The 19,664-nt window shown below is 36.7% G+C and overlaps 2 protein-coding genes and 2 pseudogenes across 2 annotated transcripts; 3 read left to right on the forward strand and 1 right to left on the reverse strand.

Annotated features, from left to right (window-relative positions):
• The first annotated feature begins 1,178 nt into the window (after positions 1-1,178).
• Positions 1,179-3,310, forward strand: LOC103323058 (putative pectinesterase/pectinesterase inhibitor 28). The gene is made up of 2 exons (XM_008225018.3): positions 1,179-2,415; positions 2,510-3,310. The coding sequence occupies exons 1-2, from the start codon at positions 1,383-1,385 to the stop codon at positions 3,202-3,204; spliced, it is 1,728 nt and encodes a 575-aa protein (XP_008223240.2). The 5' UTR covers positions 1,179-1,382; the 3' UTR covers positions 3,205-3,310.
• A 2,978-nt stretch (positions 3,311-6,288) lies between these two features.
• LOC148920162 (uncharacterized) lies at positions 6,289-6,810 on the reverse strand (annotated as a pseudogene).
• A 9,060-nt stretch (positions 6,811-15,870) lies between these two features.
• Positions 15,871-16,560, forward strand: LOC148920163 (putative pectinesterase/pectinesterase inhibitor 21 pseudogene; annotated as a pseudogene).
• Positions 16,561-16,689: 129 nt separating this feature from the next.
• On the forward strand, positions 16,690-17,913 carry LOC103343605 (putative pectinesterase/pectinesterase inhibitor 21). Its single transcript, XM_008247258.3, has 2 exons — positions 16,690-16,904; positions 16,999-17,913. Exons 1-2 carry the CDS (start codon positions 16,802-16,804, stop codon positions 17,691-17,693), a joined length of 798 nt encoding a protein of 265 aa, XP_008245480.2. The 5' UTR covers positions 16,690-16,801; the 3' UTR covers positions 17,694-17,913.
• Positions 17,914-19,664: the final 1,751 nt, after the last annotated feature.

Raw genomic sequence — 19,664 nt, forward strand, 5'->3', positions numbered from 1 at the left:
GGAAAACTGAAATTCTTTCCTAATCCCTCTAGGACAAGAATTGGTATACCTCTAATTTTCCTAAAACAATCCTAAACCAACTAGGACATATTTGACGAGCCAAAATCCTAACACTTTACACCTAAATTTCAATTTCCTATCTCGTTTCTTTACTGCAGTCCTAATTCCCAAATAATATTTTTCACGCTCCCTCGCAAATATTTTCAGACTTGGGCCAGTTTGGTGTTATTGCATTATAAAAATAATTACTTGATTTTCTGTAAGAAAAATTAATCATGAAAGAAAGCAGATTTGACATTTGGTAAACTTTTTGTTAGAAGTGTGCTTGGTAAAAACGGTTATTTTTGGAATTTTGAAAGTTTCATTAAACTCAGCGCCTCTTCAAAACTGATACCTGCATAATTAAAAAATGAAAGCATCTCATCACCTGCTTTCCCTAATTACTTTCTCTCACAGCAATTATTCAAAATAAGTGATTTTATTATATTTTACCAAACAGGTTGGGTTTTCAAAAATTTCAAAATAATCACTTATAGCCCCAAATAAGGAATACCAAACGGGCACTCCCTCTTGTATTTGGTTGGAATTGATTATGATAATTTTAATAAAGGGTTATTTATTTTAATTTATATTTATTTGGTTTGTTATACTACATTTCTCTTTTGTACTCAAACTCAAGGTTGATAAGTTATATGTAAATTGCAAAAATTGTTGTCATATGTGGGGTTGGAAAAATTGTGATTTATGAAACTGTTGGATATATTTATATATGTTTTTTGATATACAATGGGCAACACACCATGATATTGTTCATAACAACCTTAATTTTGCATAAACAACTAAAGTTCAAAATTTAAAACAACATCACTCATAAGATAACTGATGTCTATAACTAGAAGTAGCTTCAGCTTTATGAATGGATCAGAAAGTTGACCTTGACTAGCTAAGGTGGGTAAACAGAAACATTCTAGCCATGCACTGGTCATCCACGATCGAAGGGAGCCTGTAATAAACATTACCAACCATTTGTAATGCTTCCCAAATTTGGACAAAAAACACAACGACCTCTAATTTTGTCGTGACTCGTGAACAATGATCTCCCCACCTCACAATCCCTAACAGAAATAACAGTCATTCTGAGCTCCCATCCCATATAAATACCTCCATAACCCAACACTTTGAGAGCAGCAAGGGCACTAATAAGTATTATCCAGTGCCCCAAATAAAGTGACCCCAACAGCTCTGCAGCAACTCACCTGAAAAAGAAATAAGAAGTTCCCGCAACAAAAATCCTTTTGTTTAACCCTTCTTATTTTCTTTTTCGCCGCCAGAATCCTTCTTTTAAAAAATCTATAAATTAGTTATTAAATATATTATTCAAAATGAGCGGAGGAGAAGCACAGAATATGAAAAAGAAGATCGCCATCATCGGCGTCTCCGCTCTGATTCTGGTGGCTATGGTAGTTGCTGTAACTGTTGGGGTCACCGTGTCACGGCACAAAGGCAAATCCGGCGGCGAGCAAACATCCACGTCGACAAAGGCGATCCAGTCGATCTGCCAGCCCACGGACTACAAAAAGACTTGCGAGGACAACCTGTCCAAGGTGGCCGGCAACGTCACCGACCCAAAAGAGCTGGTCAAGGCAGGGTTCCAGGTCGCCATCGACCAGCTCCGCGAGGTCATCAAGAACTCGACGACCTTGAAGGAGCTTGCCAAGGACCCCAGCGCAAATCAGGCCTTGCAGAACTGCAAGGAGCTCTTGGAGTATGCCATCGACGATTTGGGTGACTCGTTCGATAAGCTGGGTCCCTTTGACTTCACCAAGCTCGACGCCTACGTGGGGGATCTCAAGGTCTGGCTCAGCGCTGCCATGACGTACGAGCAGACTTGCCTGGATGGGTTTGAGAACACCACCGGTGACGCTGGTGAGAAGATGAGGCAGTTTTTGAAGACATCTCAGGAGCTCACCAGCAACGGCCTTGCCATGGTAAGCGAAGTGTCCACGTTGTTCAAGACTCTGAACATCAAGACTGGGCGCCGCCTCCTCCAAGCCGCTGCCACGGCCACTGATGAGAATAGGTTCCAGAGGGCTAAGATAATCCCTGCTTGGATCGACCACCGAAGGCTCGACCTCGCCACTGCCACTCCTCTGACGCTGAAACCCGATGTGGTGGTGTCCAATAAGGGAGATGGCAAATACAAGACTATTAACGAAGCCTTGAAGGACATCCCAAAGAACAACGAGGTGAAGGTCTTCGTGATTTATGTCAAGGAGGGAGTGTACGACGAGCATGTCTTTTTCAATAAGCACATGACCAATGTCATGCTTATCGGAGATGGCCCTACCAAGACCGTTATCACTGGTAGGAAGAACTACGCCGAGGGTACAGAAACTTACCAGACTGCCACAGTTGGTAAGTACAACGTTTTGACATATGCATGTTATATTGTTAGGATTTTAGAACTATGTCTAGTGTCACTCATTATGTACATTATTATGTTTTGCAGCTGTTGTTGGAGACTACTTCATTGCCAAGGACATCGGATTCGAGAACACCGCCGGAGCCATCGGACACCAAGCCGTGGCTCTGCGTGTGCAGTCAGACTTGTCCATTTTCTACAACTGCAACATGGACGGGTACCAAGACACCCTCTACACCCAAACCCACAGGCAATTCTACCGCGACTGCACCATCAGTGGAACCATCGACTTCATCTTTGGGGACGCAGCCGCCGTCTTCCAAAACTGCAAGATGATCGTCAGGAAGCCATTGGAGAACCAGGCCTGCATGGTGACAGCCCACGGTAGACTCGATATGCGCTCACCCACAGCTCTCATCCTCCAAAACTGCACCATCTCCGGCGAGCGTGGCTACAACAAGGAGCTCAACAAGGCCTACTTGGGCAGGCCATGGAAGAGCTACGCTAGGGCCATTGTCATGCAATCCCAGATCGATGACGTCATCGCTCCCGAAGGGTGGATGGATTGGACTGGTACCGCAAATCACAACACATGCTGGTTCAGTGAGTTCGGAAACAGGGGAGTTGGTGCAGAGCTGAGCAAGAGGGTTACATGGAGCGGGATGAAGAAGCTTACACCTGAGCACGCTGCCGATTTTACCGCTGGCAAGTTCATGTTTGGTGACAGATGGATTCTGCCCAGCGGTGTGCCTTACGTTGCTGGCATGATGACCGGAGTGTAGATAACAACGGGAATCCACCGTCATGTAGACGGTTTTTAAATCGTCATGAAATCAATTGTCATCTAAAACCACGACAGTAAATTACCGCCGTTGTTACAACATACCACATCATTTTCAACTGAAAACCGACGTCCAATTAATATAAAAACAGCCAAAAAAGGTGAATTTCTATAAGCATAGACAATGCTTTTTCAGAAGCTTCGCGTGGTCTAAAGGATATAACATGATACAATTTATCAACCTCCCGCCGTAACGTAAAGTAACAACGACAAAAATTATTAACTTACCATCATGCAGAATCATTGTCACGACAATACTTTAAAATAAAATAAACCGCCATTGTTAATCAAGATTCCACATCGCTTATGGTATGGAACAACATGCAAATGTAGTAGTGACGGCTGTAAATATGGGAAGAATGATATTACAATCAACTACAACCTAGTATTTACATGGTTGTTGTTGTTACTTAACTTACCACAACCCGAATCATATAAATATAGACGTGGTTCCTCCCTCTATCTGGCACTGATAACACTGATATCGTCGTGCGTATTTTGTTAGACTACATCAGGGATTAGCTTACTGAGGTTTAGAAGAACTTTCACAATAGATCTTTAAACTGAAATGCCTTTTGTGGTTCTGATAGACGACGATAAATGTATATGAAAGGTCGTAGTGAAGTCATTAAATACGTCGTTTTGTACCCTTAACCGTCGTGTTATTATATTTGAAATGTCGCATCTATAAACAACTCCATTGTGAATACGGCATTGATAACACCGATATCGTCGTGTGTATGTTTCTTAGACGACGACAGGTATCAACTTATCGACATTTAGAAGAACTTTCACGATATATATTTAAAATGAAATGGCTTTTGTGGTTCTAATAGACGACGGTAAATGTATATAGAAGGTCGTAGTGAAGTCGTTAAATACGTCATTTTGTACCCTTTACCGTCGTGTTATTATTTGAAATGTTGCTTATATGAACAACTCCGTTATGAATATGGCACTGATAACACCGATATTGTCGTGTGTGTGTGTGTGTGTTTGTTAGACGACGACATGTATCAACTTACTGACGTTCAAAAGAACTTTCACAACAAATATTTAAACTGAAATGCCTTTTGTGGTTCTGATAGACGACAATAAATATATATGGCAGGTCATAGTGAAGTCCTTAAATACATTGTTTTGTACCCTTTAACGACGTGTTATTATATTTGAAATGTCGCTTCTATGAACAACTCCATCGTGAATACGGCGTTGATAACACCAATATCGTCGTGTGTATGTTTGTTAGATGAAGACAAGTATCAACTTACCGATGTTTAGAAGAACTTTCACGAAAGATATTTAAATTGAAATGCCTTTTGTGGTTTTGATCGACGACGGAAAAAATATATATATATATATATATATATAAGGTCACAGTGAAGTCATTAAATACGTCGTTTTGCATCCTTTACCATTGCATGTTTATATTTGAAATGTTGCTTCTATGAAGAACTCTATCGTGAATATATAGTAGTAACGGCTACATGTGGCCGTTGTTGTTTGATTATTATTTAAGATGCTTTCAACTAAATGACAGTCTTGTATGTTAACCTTTAGACGTCAATACCTACATTACTGTCGTGGTCTGATAATAAAAATGAAGTTATTTTTCATTCAACGTCACTAATTGGAATTTGATTTTATTTAATCGACTTGTTTTTTTATTTCAAATGACAGTTTTTATTTAGGTACAGTCATTTACCATCGTCCATTCCACGACCTTTGTTAAAAAATGAAGTTGGGTATCATTTAGACTTTTGTTTTTGCAATTTGTTAACTAGACCGTTGTATTTTATATCTTGAACACAGTATTTTTAATACTGAAAGTGTTGTGCCCAAAACCTGCATAATGAAAGTAAAAAAAATAATGTCATACATTACAATTTATTACAAAATTAATGTCATACAAAACCATTTAGGGCATAACTAATGTCATACATTAAACCATCATTCAATCCATATATTTTCACTCCCAAATTTACCAGCTAGTTCATCAAATATCTCAACATTTGGCATCCTTCTAGTAAATTGCTCACACTCAATTCTCACATCACTTAGCACATCATCACCAATAACATTATTGTATTCTCTATTAGGCATTGATAACACTACCGACCAGATCGTTATGCCTTTCGTGCGGGTCGGAACTTACCCGACAAGGAATTTCGCTACCTCAACTATGATGCATTGGATCGTCAAGAAAAAATATTGTTTGACTTGAGAAGCCATAACAAATTAATCATTCCTATGTCCAATTTTACTCAGATCTACAAGGGTACATCCAAGTTCATCGACTACAAGGCCAGAAACATTACCTATCCAATCACACATGAAGACTAGGATTCAAAACTTTTGGTAGTCAAGGCCCTAAATATCTTGAATGACATCATATAAACCCATATTTAAGACAATTAGGTTTTTATCCTTGACACTTGCAACTTGCGTCGTAATGAGTAAATAAACTTCACTATTTTGAACAGTCCAGACATCATCTTGTGCCTTAGTGTTAAGTTTAACACATTTACTAAGATAGCTCTTATATGATGGCATTGTCATGCTTGGACCAGCTGCTAACCACCTTAAATTTTCTGATACGCCATTATTGTCTTTCCTATTGAGTTCACTTTGAACCTACAAATTAATCATATCTTAATTCAATCTAACATAGAAAGAATAAAAATAAAAGTTTAATATGTTATTCAATAACATATACCTTCAAGCGTAACCATTGAATGAAAGTGTTGTAGTGCTTATCTTGCAGTCACTTTGTTCACTTTTTAAATTTTGGATAAGTGGTCTTGATGTGGATCATATGTTCCCTACGGAAAATTCAAGCATTACAGTACCTTGTATATAAGAAAAATATAAGGAATGATTTAAAACATAATGAATTAAACTCATACTCGATATAAGGTAAGACTTCCTCTGTATTCTCCAACACATATAGATGTGTCTAGTTTAACAAATCCTGATCAACTAAGCTCACTGAGCAACCTAATAGTGGCTTTGAAAGTCCCATTTTCTAGCTTGATGGCCCTCCAATTGTACTAACATCAAATAAATGCTTGGTGCAAAACTCCACAGCTTCTTCAGCTATATATCGCTCAGCAATGCAACTTTTAGGATGAGTACGGTTTTAAACATACCTCTTTAGCACTTTCATATATGTTTCGAATGGATACATCCATCTAAAATAAACTGCACATAGACAAACTTCTTTGACAAGATGTACTACTAAATGAACCATAATATCGAAGAATGAAAGGAGAAAGTATTTCTCAAGAAAACACGAAGTAAATACTATATCTTCTTCCAACTTATCTAGCTTGGAAGCACCCACGGTCTTTACACATATAGCAATGAAGAATAAGTATAATCGAGTTATTGCATACCTTGCAGGCTTCTCCAAAACAGAACGAATTGCCACAGGGAGCAATTGTTGCATCAAAGTATGACAATCATATAATTTAAGGCCAAAAAGTCTTGAATCTTGTAAAGATACAAGATTTTTTATATTTGAAGAATAACTTTCAGGAACCTTCATACCTTAGAAAGAAAGACGATGGTATTTTGAAAACAGACTCGTGTTTCTAGACACTTTCTTTCTTGGTCTGTATATTTTATCAAACTTAGAAATACATAAAATTATTTTCACAAAAAAAAATACGAAAAATGATTTTCACACCCAAAAAAAAAGGAAAAAAGAAAGTGAGAAATGGTAACCTTTGGCGTGCAATGAAAGTTTGCTTTTCGTGTTGGGAGATTCTGAGACGAAAAATGAGGAGGAGAGGAAAATGACAAGATTCATAGACGCCGCTTTGGGAGGGAAAACTGAGAGGAGAGTGAAATATTTTCTCGAGTTGGGAAAAAGTAAAATTTTAGGTTAGGTCAGGGAAAAGTTAATATAGAAATGCAGCGTTTCATAAGATGACACGTTTTATAAAAATTGCCCTAGTATGGAGGTTCATACGATGAGATACATGTAGAAACCATCGTGATTGATTATAATATCACACAACTTTGAGTACTTCGAACCGTCGTCGTTAGGTATAATTTTACACAACATAAATGTATTTTTACGGCCATGGTATATTAAATTAATATGGCGCTTATTATGAAATTAGCGACGTGGATTCCTATAATATTATACTGCGCTATTTATGACGAGACAACCATGGTTAGGTACAAAAACTCCTATTCTACAATAACGATGTTGTAAACCAACGTTTTCAACGACCATTTATTTATGAAAAACATTGTGGTATATTAAGACGTCGATGCCCTTATACGACGATAGTTATATTCATAGCACCGTTTATATATCGCGTCGTCTTATTCCACTTCAAATAGGATAACACCTTAGACGACTGTACTTATATGGGATACACCATTATAAATACATTTGACGGCGCAAGCAAAAAGGCACTGATGTCTTACAAAACAAAATGATTAGGTGGGTTTTGCTTTTCTTGGGATTCGAACACGTGTGACCATGGACGTAATTGACCCAAAAAAGAACAGGAAACCGGTGTCGTTTCAATATACCCTAAACCCTAAACCCTAAATTCTTATTTTACAAAAATTGTTAAAAAAATACACAAGTATGAGAAAAATAAACCGAAAAATATACGAACTCCTTATGACAATGCCTTCAATATTAGAGGGCTAAAATTAGGATTTCATATATTTGAATTTATTGCCACCAATGGATCACACAAACCTTAGGGTTATGTTAGGAAACTATAAGTACTATTGTGCTTTGTCTAGAAACAAGTTTGAGTTTTGGTTGTCATTTTAAATTTTTATAAATAAAATTAAAATTTTCAACGCTCTACGGGGAAGACAATTTATCAATAAGTGCATAGCAGTTTTTTTATGTATATTTCATTTTTTTTTAAATTTATTTTGAATATTATGAATTAAATACAATAAAAAGTCATATTAATGGGAAATGACACGTGGCAAGTGCTCATAGGCTTACTCCCGCATTTTCGATGCATGTTGAGATAGCATGTTCAGAGAACGAGATGGGATATAAACTACATCAAAACACGTTGGTAATTAAGTGGAATATGATGTTGTAGGTCAATACAACGGCGTCTTTGATCTATATTTCACCGTTGTAGTCCCCTACAACGTTGACAGGTGGTACAGACTGACGTTGTTCAAAATTACCACATCGTTGTTTAGGTAATTACCGTCATTGTAGTCCCTTAAGACGGCTTCTAGTTGTTAAAAGCAATGTTGTTTTGCATGATGATGTTGTTGATTATGTAATTATCATCGTCGTAGTCAGTTAAAACGTCGATAAGTTGGTAAAGATCGACGTTGTTTAGAGTTACGACGACGTCAATTATCTATTTACTGTCATTGTAGTCCGTTAAGACGTCTGTACGTATGTACTACCGTTGTCGTTTGGGAATTAATATGGATTATTGCTTTCCTTAAAATTTAGGCAAGTAAGGTGGAAATTATTGGGACCCATTTGGATGTAAAGATAAATTGGGTTCAATTGGGGCTGTTCATGCTTTCTTCACTTTCACTTTTCACATAGGGTTCCGACTGGAAATCAAGTCACATACTTCTGGCCCTTGGTTGCTGTCATCACTTCAGGCCTTGGCTCTCTCTCACCTCTCTAAAGGTCCGGATTTGGGTGGGAGGCAATAATTTAAATGTCGGTATGCATGTGTCTCTCTCATCTCTCTCAAGGTCCGGATTGATGATACATACATCACCAACATTCAAAATATTGTCTTTCTCAAATTGGTGGTTCGATTGTAATGAGTAATGCTTATTTAGTACATAGCTCCCACTAGTACGATTTCATATCTTTTGGGATCTCATTTGCCTTTCTCTGATGATTTCATTTAGTACATTTAGTAAATAAGCCTAAAAATTATATCGCAGACGGCAGTATTTTATATAAACTGTCGTGTTTTTACGTATTACATGTCATTTTGTTGATCTACCGTCGTTTTTTTGGCCATACAAATTCTACCCATAAAATAAATCTTAAAAAAGCAATACACTAACAACGGTAGTTACAAAACGACCGTCGTATAACTGAAATACATATGACACTATTTCCAACAACTGTCGTTGTACGCTAAAAATCCCAGAAATGAAATCTTAAAAAGCAATACAAATTTCAGATGATAGTAGTTACAGAACGACCATCGTATAACGGAAATACAAACAACGGTATTTCCAATTACCGTCGTCGTGGGCTACAAAAACACATAAATTAAATCTTAAATTTAGACTTTTACTTTCTTATCATACATCATGAATTTATTTTTACGGTGGTGGTATATTAAATTAATACGGCGCTTATTACGAAATTAGCGACGTGAATTCCTATAATATTATACGACACTCATTATCAAGAAACCGCCGTGGTTAGGTACAATAAACTCATACACTATATTCTACAATAACGACGTGGTAAATTACATTTACCACTACCATTTATTTACAAAGACCGTCGTGGTGTACTAACTTAATACATCGTAAAATAGTAAAAGAGCGACATGGATATGTTTAAATTTAGGCGTCGTTATGCCGTTGGTTGAATATAACTTTACATGACAGTAATTTTATAACTACCGTCGTAGTATAAGAGGACTTCATACGTCATCAAGACAACAATTACCGTCGTGGTTAAGTACAAGTTAACATGATGGCAATCTAGGTAAAATGTCGTCTTTAATGTCTATGTTGGTTGCTTTATACCTACTATCGTTGTTTAGGGTTAAGTGTTTACATAACTAGAAATAACATGTTTCATAAGACGACACTTTTTAAGTTTGAGGCATCGTGTTTTAAAAATACCACAATGGATCTCGATTTTTCAGGTGTTTAAGTTATTGGTCCACGGTAGTTTTCTATTATCGTCGTCTTTCTAAACACAACGATGGTATTTATTCCTTCCGTCGTTGTTTCACTGTCACATTTTTCCATTTTTGTAGTAGTGATGTTAATATATAATAGTAGAAACTAGAAAGAAATTTGAAGCCTGTTAAATAATAGAGCTCAATAAAAGAAGTAAACAGAATGCATACATAAGACAAGCCTTGCAAGCATGGTCCTCACGTTTCAATTTTCAACCAAATGCAAATGAGAAGAAGAAAAAAAATGTCTGATTTTGAATTTTTGGTATGTAGGCCAACTATTGCTCTGTAAGAAACAAAGTTCATGAACCCTATATAAATATATATAGGAATAAATATAAATAAATAAATAAAAAGCACACAGAGGTGAGAGATTGGAGGTCAAAATTTAAGTCCATCTCACACACTATAAATAACATGTCATGAACATTGTAGCTAGTAGGAGTGGGTACAGTCCGATTAGGTCTGATTTTAGTGAAAAAAATTATAAAACAGACCAGTTTGGTTTGAACTGATTCCGATTTGGTCCAGTTTTGGACTAGATTAGTATTATTATTATTTTTAATTATTTTTCTATATAAATTTCAATTAAAATTTTATTTTTTGGGCTTGAAAAACAAACAAAGGGCTTGGAGTTAGGTTTGATGGCTTGGAAGAGTATTTGGGCTTGATGGCTTGGAAGAGCATTTGAGCTTGAAGAAAGATTAGGCTTGGAGAAAAAATTGGGTTTGGGCTAATATTATATAAATAAATAATATATATTTAAGCTGATTCGGTTCCTTTTTTTAATACAAGAATTGGAATTGGAATCGGACCAAATCGGTCCGGTTCAATTTTTGGTCAACGTAGTCAAGTTTTTGGTCAACTCAGTTTTTTCTGTCCAATTCAGCTAAGTTTTTTTATTTTCTGATTTGAATGCCCACCTCTAATAGCTAGCATGGAAAAACCAAAAAGCACAAAAACTTGTCACCGCAGTTTTAGCAAGGGAAAAAATAGAGGGGGAGAGAGAAAAATTAAACTTGTCAATGGGCAGTGGCAACCTGTTGCCATGATGGGGAATCTTTTACTCCATGATGAGGAAGGCTATAAACAGTAATACACAAATAGAATAGACTCTTTTAATAGAGCATTTGGAGCACTTTCTGAAAGAGTGTTCGGAAAGTATTTAGATGGAGCCAAGAATGTCCTACACAAGAATGTCCTCGAATAGTCTAAAGAATTGAATTCATTAGTTCGTCCGTGGCTCACGAATGCTCTCTCGGTACTTAAGGAGTTAAATCTCCCCCCAAGGAGAATTAAGGGGGGAAATGTTCCTTATTCTTTCTTTTCATGAAACTAAGATAACAACAACTAAACTCCCTTAAGAGAAACAGCAGTTTAAGACTTCTTGCGTAGGATCTTCTTTTCCTTAGGTGTATTGTTGGATGAGCTATGAGTCTTCGGATGTGAGCATGGCATGGGTAGGATAAATTAAATTTTAGGCTGATAGAATAAGGCCATCTCCAGTCATGGACCATAAGTCAAATATAGCCCTAAAATAATGCAAAACTCATCTCCAACCCTGGGGAAAAAAAAAGGCCAAATTTAAAGGGTCACATTTAGCCATTTAGCCCTCCAACCAGGACAATTGTAACCCAGCTATACCCCAGGCCAAATTTTTTTGTGAGCCCAGAGTATGTATTGCCCAAGAAGAGAAAGTATCACGCGTGGGAGTGAGCACAAAACATCTCGTACAACTCTATATCCAAAGGCTTATATTAAAGGTGCGCTAACATTAGCTAGCTGTACCTTTTTCTTCATCTTTTTTTTTTCCTTTTAAATGTATATAAATATTTTCATTAAAAAAAATTTATAAACAATTGGTTTTGACCGTTGGGAGCTCAGAACCCTTCAAAATGTATCCATTTTTTTTTTCTTTTCAAAATTGTCATTGTTGGCTTTCTTTTATTTCTTTTTTTTTTTAAAAAAAAAAATTTAACCTAAAATATATCTATAAATACCTCAAAATTTCTTCAAAAATATTCCTACACATTTCTTACAAATTCTATTACATTCTCACTCAACACGTATATAAGGACGGACCCAGGATTTCAAACTTGACTGGGCTAAATTTACCTTATATATAAACATACTAAGTAGATAGAAAACTCGATAATACGATGTAATTTAATTGTAAATCCCTAATTGATAAATAAATCATAAGTCTCAATTGCAAATCTGTAATTGATACTAAATAAAACCTAAAAAAATTCTCAAATTTCAACAACAACAAATTGAGAGAAGCTTACTGTACCTGAGAAATATAGGAGCTTGGTTCGCTTCTTGAATTAAGCCTTGAAGTTGAGTCCAACAACAACAAGAGTGTTCCTTTACGTGTGCAAGGGTGCAATATGAGTTGGTGACAAAGTCGACAACTCTAAGAAACAGTTAAACAATTTCTTCTACTTTTCTTTCTTTTTTTCCACCAGCTATGTGCATTCTCTTTTCTCTCTTTTTATTTTTTTATTTTTTATTTTTTATAAATCCTATGTGTTATAGGCTGCAGCTTTCCTATTCTCCCTTTTATAAGTTTTATTCCCCACGTGAAGGCAATGCAAGCAAAGGATTCCTAAGAAGGGTAGGATATTCAATTGGATGGCTGGCTGGGCTACAATTATTTTTTGGGTTGGGATTTTAAAAGCCACTTGGGCTGTAGCCCAGGTTAGCCAAAGCTATGTTCCATCCCTGCACGTATAGAATCTCACAATGCCAATAAGAACTCGACACGTATACTTCCCACCAAAGGCAGAGCCACACTGGGACCAGTGTGGTCTCGGGCCCCCATTCAAGTTTTTATTTATTTAATATTTTAAAAGTAATATACAATTATGTATTTATATATATATATTATTTCAAATACTTTAAGTTTTGATATGTACCCACATGTGTGTTAATTTATTTTTATATTACTCCATTTACTTAAGTTTACAATGTAAATAAGGAAGTACCCCCTATTTGAATTCAAATAAAAATACTAGAAAATCAAATTCCCACCAAATCAAAATATGAAAAATTGGTTTTAGTGCAAAATAGGATTTAGGTTAAAAATGATGGGTTGTTATGTCAATATATACTTCATACTAAAATCCCATAAAATCAAGTTATTTTATATGATGTGTAAGGAATAAAAGCCGCTAAAAATTATCTTGATAAAATGTTTGTTTCGAAAAACCATTTTTTCATGTATGTTATGAATGCATGAAGGAACCTAAGGTTTTTTATTTATTTATTTTTAGTTTGTGAAATTTTGATTTTTTTTCTTTCTATAGGGTCTAATGGAGATACGATACCATTCTATAATTTCTCTTCTCGGGGGAAAAAGCTTTAAAGATATTTGCTAAATCACTACTCTTTGTCTATCTCTTGAAATTTTTCTTGATTAGAATGTATTTGTCTATCTCTTTGTCGAGGACAATTATAATTGCAATCAATAAGTAATATAATTCTTGACATATGTGACATATATATATATATACTATTTTTCGTATATATAATTTTTCGTATATATATAATTTTTATTTTTTATAATTTGTAAAAGGCCCCTACACACATGAAATCCTGGCTTCGCCACTATTTCCCATGCTAGGGAAACTTTACTTTGCCCCGTGCTGAGCATGGTTTGGGGCCAGGGAGGAGAGAGAGCATAACTTGATTGAGTGAGAAGGAATCTAAATGGGTGCTTGTCTAAAAGCAGTACTAAATTTGAGCATTTTATGTGTGTTTTTTTTGGGTGAGGAACTTGCTTCCAAAGGAGTTAGAGATGGAGCCACCCACTGCTCACTGTCCTAGTTATTAGGAATGTTTTTTCATGCAACATTTGGGATGAAAATTTGAACAATTAATCCGCGTCCATAGTTACAGCCTATCAAAACCCATTTGAGTTCCAAAAACCTAAAAAAACTTCCCTTTCTCTATTTTGTTTACTTCACCAGCTTTTTTCTTGCGTATTTGTGTCAATGGGACTTACAAATGAAGATGTAAAAATTAATGTATATTTATGAATTTTTTTTACATTTTTCGGCGAGCATCTTCAATATTTCGGCCCATTGAAGCTCTAAATAGTTTAACACAAAAACCATGAAAGAAAATGTGGAGTTCATCGAATAGTACAACACAGAGAAAAAGTGGGAAGATGCATAGAGGAGGACGAGAAGATGGAGAGAAGAGATTGAGAACGATGAAAGAAAAAAATTGAGAGATGGAGTGGATGCTGCTCAAGAGAAGAGATGTGCTGAGGTTTTTAACCGTAACACTTTTATATTCTTCTTTTTTTAAAAAAAAAAATTAGCTGGATGAAACCTATTAAATACATTCATTATGCATTATTAAAACAAGAAGCATTAATGCCTTTGTGGTTTATGGTGCGTTTGGATGAGGAAAATAAACTTGGATTTTGACAGAAATCATAATTTCTAAGAGCATCTCAAGCATCATCTTCAAAGGTTTTGGGACACTAAATAGGTGAGCCACATTAGCAAACCTTCTCCAACAGCCTTATCAACCCCACTCACCAAATATGGGACTCCTCATTGACTCTACAAAACACATTTATTAATTAAGCTTTGGAACAACAAAAGCTAGTGACAAAGATGTATTATTATTTAAATATTGAAATGGTATTGTTAAATCAAATCAAATATTATTTTTTTATTAAAAAGAAAAAAGAAAAGTCAAACATTGAATTAATTACATTGAAGAGGTTGTTGGACATACAAAATCGTAAAGTAGCAAACTTTACTCTTCAAATTGTCATGTAGGTCAACAAACCACAATTTGAAGAGTTTAGTTTGAAAAAACTATTGGAGATGCTCTAAATTGACATAAACCATGTTTGGATAATAAAACAACTAAATTTATAAACCATGTTTGGATAATAAAACAACTAAATTGAAAAAATATGGAATTTGGAAGTCATAAATCCCAACTTTAAATTCTATCTAAATAGTCCTTGTTTCTAAAATTCCTAAAGTAGAGATTGAGCTTTTAAAAAAATAGAACTTTACAAATGAACGTTAAATTACGTGTTTAAATTCGTTAGGCAAACAAGAAACTTTACAAATTTTAGAACATTAATTTTTATCATTTTATATTTTATCATTTATGAATTTCTTTGTATTTTTAAATTTCATTTTTTCATTAGTTTGGCTGATTTTCGGGTTGATTTTCCCAGCCCTATAGGAAAAAGATAAATGTAATTATATACATTGACACAATGGTTGTGGTGGCCTTTACGTCCAAGTAACCCAAGTGAACAAATAAAAATCGAATGCACTGGTCATCCACGATTGAAGGGAGCCAATAATAAGCATTACCCACCATTTGTAATGCTTCCCAAATTTGGACAAAAAACACAACGACCCTTAATTTTGGCGTGACTCGTGAACAATGATCTCCCCACCTCACAATCCCTAACAGAAATAACTGTCATTCTGAGCTCCCCTCCCATATAAATACCTCCATAACCCAACACTTTGAAAGCAGCAAGGGCACCAATAAGTATTATCCAGTGCCCCAAATAAAGTGACCCCAACAGCTCTGCAGCAACTCACCTGAAAAAGAAATAAGAAGTTCCCGCAACAAAGTCCTTTCGTTTAACCCTTCTTATTTTCTTTTTCGCCACCAGAATCCCTCGTAAAAAAAGATCTATAAATTAGTTACTAAATATATTATTCAAAATGAGCGGAGGAGAAGCACAGAATAAGAGAAAGAAGATCGCCATCATCGGCGTCTCCGCTCTGATTCTGGTGGCTATGGTAGTTGCTGTAACTGTTGGGGTCACCGTGTCACGGCACAAAGGCAAATCCGGCGGCGAGCAAACATCCACGTCGACAAAGGCGATCCAGTCGATCTGCCAGCCCACGGACTACAAAAAGACCTGCGAGGACAACCTGTCCAAGGTGGCCGGCAACGTCACCGACCCAAAAGAGCTGGTCAAGGCAGGGTTCCAGGTCGCCATCGACCAGCTCCGCGAGGTCATCAAGAACTCGACGACCTTGAAGGAGCTTGCCAAGGACCCCAGCTCAAACCAAGCCTTGCAGAACTGCAAGGAGCTCTTGGAGTATGCCATCGACGATTTGGGTGACTCGTTCGATAAGCTGGGTCCCTTTGACTTCACCAAGCTCGATGCCTACGTGGAGGATCTCAAGGTCTGGCTCAGCGCCGCCATGACGTACGAGCAAACTTGCCTGGATGGGTTTGAGAACACCACCGGTGACGCTGGTGAGAAGATGAGGCAGTTCTTGAAGACATCTCAGGAGCTCACCAGCAACGGCCTTGCCATGGTAAGCGAAGTGTCCACGTTGTTCAAGGCTCTGAACATCAAGACCGGCCGCCGCCTCCTCCAAGCCGCTGCCACGGTCCACTGATGAGAAGAGGTTCCAGAGGGCTAAGATAATCCCTGCTTGGATCGACCACCGAAAGCTCGACCTCGCCACCGCCACTCCTCTGACGCTGAAACCCGATGTGGTGGTGTCCAAGAAGGGAGATGGCAAATACAAGACTATTAACGAAGCCTTGAAGGACATCCCAAAGAACAACGAGGTGAAGGTCTTCGTGATTTATGTCAAGGAGGGAGTGTACGACGAGCATGTCTTTTTCAATAAGCACATGACCAATGTCATGCTTATCGGAGATGGCCCTACCAAGACTGTTATCACTGGTAGGAAGAACTACGCCGAGGGTACACAAACTTACCAGACTGCCACAGTTGGTAAGTACAACGTTTTGACATATGCATGTTATATTGTTAGGATTTTAGAACTATGTCTAGTGTCACTCATTATGTACATTATTATGTTTTGCAGCTGTTGTTGGAGACTACTTCATTGCCAAGGACATCGGATTCGAGAACACCGCCGGAGCCATCGGACACCAAGCCGTGGCTCTGCGTGTGCAGTCAGACTTGTCCATTTTCTACAACTGCAACATGGACGGGTACCAAGACACCCTCTACACCCAAACCCACAGGCAATTCTACCGCGACTGCACCATCAGTGGAACCATCGACTTCATCTTTGGGGACGCAGCCGCCGTCTTCCAAAACTGCAAGATGATCGTCAGGAAGCCATTGGAGAACCAGGCCTGCATGGTGACAGCCCACGGTAGACTCGATAGGCGCTCACCCACAGCTCTCATCCTCCAAAACTGCACCATCTCCGGCGAAAGTGGCTACGACAAGGAACTCAACAAGGCCTACTTGGGCAGGCCATGGAAAAGTTACGCTAGGGCCATCGTCATGCAATCCCAGATCGATGACGTCATCGCTCCCGAAGGGTGGATGGATTGGACCGGTGCCTCAAATCACAACACATGCTGGTTCGGTGAGTTCGGAAACAGGGGAGTTGGTGCAGAGCTGAGCAAGAGGGTTACATGGCGCGGGATGAAGAAGCTTACACCTGAGCACGCCGCCGATTTCACCGCTGGCAAGTTCATCTTCGGCGACAGATGGATTCTGCCCAGCGGTGTGCCTTACGTTGCTGGCATGATGACCGGAGTGTAGATAACGACCCAAGAAAAAAAAACAACAAATATTATACTATTCTAATATGTATGTACTAAATCGAAAAACCCAAAATTAAATAAAATATTGCGTATACGTTTTATTATTATTAGTGGCTTTTAGGTGAGTTCTCTTCTAGTCCCACTTTAATTTACATCGTCATCGAAAGTCATGAAGTGGTACATTATAAAAATATGGTAAGTCTAATATTTTCCCTCTATACAAAGTTTTCTCTTTCAAACACTAGCTCATTATAAAAGCCCCCCACAAAAACTGTTGGATATTTGTAATGGTAATTTTAATCGGTTTTAAATCTAATAACGAAGTTAGTGATTTGAAATTGACCATTACTTAACTTAAGAATATGCACTAATATACTTCACTAATATATTCAAAATAAGGGCTGAAATTATGTTTTAAAAAATCCTACATGGAATGCACTTTAGAAACACACCCAAAACTCATTTACTACATAAGAAATTGGTGATGAAGTTCCTATAAATTACGTGACTGTAATTGATTAACTTAAAAAAAGCCAAACACAAAAAAACTTAAATAGTACCCAAAACAAGTCCAGCCCAATTTTATAAAAATAAATTAATAGCTGTAATGTTCTAGTTTATGGTAATAACACTGCTAGTTTCCTATGACATCCTATTACTAATGCATGTCTACTCCTATAATGTTCCAGTCTGAGGTAATAACATTACTAGTTTACTGTCATGTTGATTAATGGTTGTAATGTTTCAGTCTAGGGTAATAACAATGCTAGTTTACTTTCATATTGATTAATGGCTATAATGTTCCAGTATATGGTAATAACACTTCTCGTTTCCTATGACATCATATTTCTAATGCATGTCTACCTCCTATAATGTTCCAGTCTAGGGTAATAACACTGCTAGTTTCCTATAACATCCTATTTATAATGCATATCTACTCTTGTAATGTTCCAGTCTAGGGTAATAACATCGCTAGTTTTCTGTAATATATTATTTCTAAAGCATGTCTACCCATGTAATGTTCTAGTCTATGGTAATAAACTGCTAGTTTACTGTCATATTGATTAATGCTTGTCATATTGGTATTTCTAATACATGTCCACTAAAGAAAAGATGAAGAAAGAACAAACCAGACCAAGTCAAGCCGAGTCCATATTGTTAATACTATTATGTCATAGAAGTACATTATTAATATTCTGTCATAGAAATACATTATTAAACAAAAATAAGATCCATAACTGAAATAGTAACAAAAGATAAATCTATTATCAAAGCTTAAAATAAATTTCGAAAATCAACTAAAATCTGAAGAGAAGCACATAATTGAAGCAAAAGATCAAAAATCTCAAGTCCAAACTAAACGACAACGACGACAACAACAACGATGACGATGATGATGACAACAATGATGACGACGATGTGGCAAAAGAGGAGTAGAGCTAAGAGCATCTGTACGAGGTTCATTTAAGGTTCCGAACAATCCGGAAAAAAAAATATCAATAGACGCACGATTTTAGAATAAGAAATCGAAGATGAAATATTGAAAATTGTAGATCATAGATGAATAATATAGTTGGACCTGAGACTGAGCTTCAATGGAAGCTCATCTTGCTCCAACACCAAAAAGCACCACGAGAAAGGAGAAAATAAATATGATTTGGTTTTTTGGCTGATTTGGTTTTTTGGCATATCTGTTTTTTTAGTAGATTGGGCAAATATGATTTTTCTCTCTCAAATCCATAGTACAAGGGCAATATAGGTATTTTACACACACAAATAAACTAAAAAATAGCTATTAAATAGAAAAAATTGACAGTTGTTGATTGTTGGGTTTTTTTTTTCGTGTTTATAGTTTTTAAATGGTATAGGGTTTCTTTATAAGACTATATCTAAGATTGGGTATATAACTAAATTTATATAATAATTATGTGATACAATACAAGAGAGTAATTCAATGATGAAATTATAG

The sequence above is a fragment of the Prunus mume genome, linkage group LG2, assembly GCF_029339155.1.
Source record: "Prunus mume cultivar Tortuosa linkage group LG2, ASM2933915v1, whole genome shotgun sequence".
Taxonomy (NCBI): Eukaryota; Viridiplantae; Streptophyta; class Magnoliopsida; order Rosales; family Rosaceae; genus Prunus; species Prunus mume.